General features: G+C 28.6%; 1 protein-coding gene across 1 annotated transcript in view; it reads right to left on the bottom strand.

Moving 5' to 3' along the window:
- Positions 1–323: 323 nt before the first annotated feature.
- LOC102681934 overlaps positions 324–4,603 on the bottom strand; it is a 31,636-nt gene continuing 27,356 nt past the window's right edge. The window contains exons 3-5 of the mRNA XM_031508402.1: positions 1,646–1,805; positions 767–938; positions 324–671 (exon numbers count right to left, since the gene is read on the bottom strand). Of these exons, the coding sequence (XP_031364262.1) occupies positions 585–671; positions 767–938; positions 1,646–1,805 (419 nt within the window). The 3' untranslated portion in view covers positions 324–584. The remainder of the gene's footprint in view (positions 672–766; positions 939–1,645; positions 1,806–4,603) is intronic.

Raw genomic sequence — 4,603 nt, 5'->3', positions numbered from 1 at the left:
ATATATATATATATATATATATATATATATATATATATATTATTTCAAGTTCACGGAAATTACTTTCATGGAATTTCATGAAAAGCAAGCGTTAGACTTCGCTAAAATATCTAACGAGACTAATTAGTTTAGAAGAAGAAATAAATCATCTAATGTGCATATTCGCGCTTTCTGAGAACTTTGGAAGAATAAGGCAATTATCTACTTTTACGCGAAAAACGCACAACTGAAGTATCACACATTATAATTAAATATATATACTTTAAACCAATAAATCTATCAAAATATGATAGATGATAAAATCTATTCTTTTTTTTCTATTCTTTCTTATTTTCTGTTTTTCTAATATTTAACACGTCACATCACAATAATTTTTAATTAATTATACAACTTTATTTTGTTTTTAATGAATTCTTATCGGAGTAAATGTAGTATATGTACATAGTCAAATTAGAAAATATGATCAAAAAAAGTTTGGCTCAAGAGTTGCGACGTAATATTTCGATTATCGCTAACCCATACGATATTAAATTTATCGTATTTCACAAATCAATCTTTCTTTTTTTCTTTGTTTTTACATAACTTCATTGTGAATCTGCGCGCGGTCTTAGTTTTGCTCTCGCTGTTATTAAAAGATTGCTCGGTGGCTCCGTCGGTTGGGATTGTTCCAGCTGAAAAATCGAAATATCAGAAAGGCGTAAAGATTTAATTAAAAAGAAGAAAAGCGTTTTGTATAAAAATAGAAAAGATAGAAAAAGATACTAACTGCCATTTCAATATGCTTTGCCCTTTGCTCGATTGCTCTTTGTAAGGCAGTTCGGGGATCGTCTTTGTAGTTCTCCTCTCGATTTCTTTCAGCTTCTCTCCTCGAGGCAGCTTCCCTCTGTTTCTCGAGCGCTCGTTGAAGCTCGCTTTTTTGATTCAGCACGTTTTTGCCACTGGAAGAAAGTGAAAATCGATTAGCTAATTATGCGGGGAACGTATCTCGCCGACAAAGATTATGGGCTGCGCGTGAAAATTGCTATGATGAGAAAAATGCGCGTGAACAACCTTTCAATTGAATAGCGGACCTGTTTAAACCATAAAAGTGACTGGGAATGAATTACAGGGAATATATTAACAGGAAACGATTTTCTCGATGATAGGCGTGCGAAGTGCGAAAGTCTCTTTTCTATTATTATACATATATATATATGCATATATATGTATGCAAATAAAAAATAAAAAACTAAAAATCATTATTTAAATATTAAAAAAAAATGTTTGTTTTAATAACATATTTTAAGAAATTTAAGAATATGTTAAAAATATTTTGCGTTAATATTTGCATTAATTTATCTCATGGATATTTGACTTTAGATTTCATTGCTCGTACTTCGCGAGCAATGTCAAGGATAAAAATAATACTTTTGCTTAAATTATGACGTAAGTCAGTTATAAATTATTTATTATATTCTTAAAATGCAGATGAAATATATGTATCACTTCTTTGGAATCTTTCGATATGCTATAATAATATACGAATATTCACAGATACCATATATAACGTGTCACAAAGATGTTCTATCGTATATACAAAATTATGCTAACATAATTCAATGCTTAAAAGATTCCATGTCATAAATATAGATTAAAAGAAGCTTACACTTTCTGATTGAATAATAATTCCCTTCGAAGATCCTTGTGATTCGTGGATGAAAGGTAAGGATTATACGGTTTTCTCGGCAAGATCAATCCATCTGGTCCCATGTGAGGAGCAGGTGGTGGAGGAGGTGGTACACCCAACACTGGTGCCATCTTTCGTCCTAAAAAAGAACAAATCACATAAATATAAATTTATGATAGCAAAGATGTTTGAAGATTGATTGTAGTTAGGTGGATATACACGGAACATAATGTTACCGTATCGCTAATATATCTAGCCAATCAGAAACGTACGATAATAAAGATGCGAAAGAGATGGAAAATATTTGAAAAGCATTAGATCTATGTTTTACATCGAGCGGAAAAACGAATTTATGTATGAAAGATTAAATAATAGCAGCAGCAAAATGTTTAAAAATTAATTTCATAATTTCGAGTAATAATGAAAAATAAAAGTAAATAATTTTACAAGTAAAAAATTAAAAAAAAATTTGAAAAAAGGGATAGTGGATTCGAGATAAGTATTTAATCGTGAAGAAAGAAAAACTAAAATGGTAATCGGTAGATCTCTGCGGTCAGGTTTTTTATTCACCCTCCAACAAAGCGATTCTTTCCCTGATGGAAACCTCCTCGCACATTGCCGCGGATTGTACTGAAGTATTTCCGGGCGAAAACCGTATCAAACAGGCAACTTGTATATACTTTTGCGTAAGGCTTCGCATAGCTGCTAATCGGATAGAAAAATACGCGGCATCAACCGCCATATACCTATCTTTTATGCCTTCAAGGTAAAGTAAACAATGCGCTCTTATCATATTAAACCGAATTTTTTAATTGAACGTAGAGAATACTATATTAGATCGAATAAATGATCGTAAATATCTCATCACATTTAACGTGGATACGTCCATCGGTTGTCGTAGAAATTATTGTAGAAAGCGTCGTTGTTCCAATTCCAAAGGTAATCATTTCAAATATACTATTTTTTCCACAAATTGATCATTTCGCCAAAGAATCGTTAATACAATTGATGAAATTTATTACTAGATCCATTGATGACATTAATTTTTGATCAAACTCATTAATCAAAATATAATTATAATTATAATATATATATAATTATAATTATAATTATAATCAAAATATAAAATATAATTGAAAAACTAAATCGTCAAAAAAATTGAAATTGATTTAATTTAATCATTGATTGATTAAATTAATTAATTATTATTATTTAAACAATTTTTATCATATTTATTATTATACTAATTTTTTAAACATATGATTGTTAAATAAGAAAAATTTATTTTAATAGAAAAATTTGTTGAAAATACAGAATAATAAACATGAAAATTATATCAATTAATAAATCGCATTAAATATTTCAGTCATCAATTGTAATTAAAAATGAAATAAAAACGTAAATATATTTAAATGTGATTAAAAATTTATTTTTCACTAATTGTTTATTGTTAATTTTTGCTCAAATTATTTCACTTGTTGTAACGATATTATCAATATTTCGAATTTCGATTAATTATCGATATTTTTCGATAATTTAATCGATATAGTTAATTTCTAATCGTTATACGTTTATACAAGCTTTCTTCCTTTAAAAAAGTTCGTGGAACTTCAGAATTTTATTCAAAATTACAATTCCTCGAAACAGTTGAAAAGAATGCAGGTCAAAGATACCTCGCGTGATTTATAATCAACGGAATGGAACTCGTGTCTTTCTTCCGGTTACTTTCTTTTGTTACGACCTAGAGAATTCCCAAAACCTGGTTCTCGATCGTTGTCGATTTAATCGCTGTGAAGATCTGCTACTTTACGGTGATTCAACCACTTTTCGCACCCGTGCATGCGACAAAAATATGGTTTTGTAATATTATTCATATCTATTATCGTTCAATGGAATTTTTTCTTTAAACTCGTTAAGTGCAAATATAATACTAGATTTTATTCAACAAATGATATCGTGATATTAGTTTCGAAATCTTCTTTATTTTTTCCCTATTATACTTTTTAAAGGAAATAAGAGTGAATATAATTCAAAAAATAAGATAAAATTTATGATCTAATTGTGATTACTATTGCACAAGTTATTAGAAAGCAAGCAATAAGAGTACAGAATTAATTTGATCTAACTCTCTTTTAAATTATAATGTTTATATTATTAATAATTATTTTCTTAATTTATTAGAAATTCAATGTTATTACATTTAAAGAATTTGAATAAAATGTACATCATGTTTTATATAATTAGATATATGAGTTTTGCACAATATAGAATTTTTCTCTTTATAATCAAAAGAGAAATGCCAAAAGAGAAACTATTTAAGCTTTTTGAAATTATAGCATTAATATTTTCATTAATATTTTCATTAAATTATATATTAATTAAAAATACTTTTTATTAAAGTTATTAGCTGTATATCCAATTTTTGCCTCTCACTATATCCTTCTTCATAATGTAAAAAGAAAAAAAAAAAATAAAAAAAATTTTTTTTTTCCTTACATTTATTATTTTATAAATTCAAAACATTTTACCAGAGATAAAATAGATATGTTGAATCTAATATCACGTGTTGCTATATCGCAACTCATATCTTAGAAAAACAATGGTACCAATTTGATTCGCTCAGATCTCAATTTTACCCTATTTTTATCTAGATTAGAAAGAACCGAGAGAGTTGTAAGTTTCGCCACTCGATGGCCATGCATCAAAAGGGAAGTGGATCATTCTCGATTTTACGAGTGAAAATCCGCCACATCACGTTCGAGCTCGTAACGAGCAGATATCTTTTGCGGATTCGCTGAATTAAGTTCCTCACGAAGCGTCGCCACCGAGAGACACGCATACACCATAAACCACGGGAATCGGTTTCAGCGAGAGCTGTCAAGAAATGAAAGTAAAGAACACTTTGTAAAATCATTTTCTATTCAATTCTAATCGTTT

The sequence above is a fragment of the Apis dorsata genome, unplaced genomic scaffold (genome assembly GCF_000469605.1).
Source record: "Apis dorsata unplaced genomic scaffold, Apis dorsata 1.3 scaffold_85, whole genome shotgun sequence".
Taxonomy (NCBI): domain Eukaryota; kingdom Metazoa; phylum Arthropoda; class Insecta; order Hymenoptera; family Apidae; genus Apis; species Apis dorsata.
The sequence above is the reverse complement of the archived record's forward strand: the minus strand, read 5'-3'. Positions and strand labels throughout refer to the sequence as shown.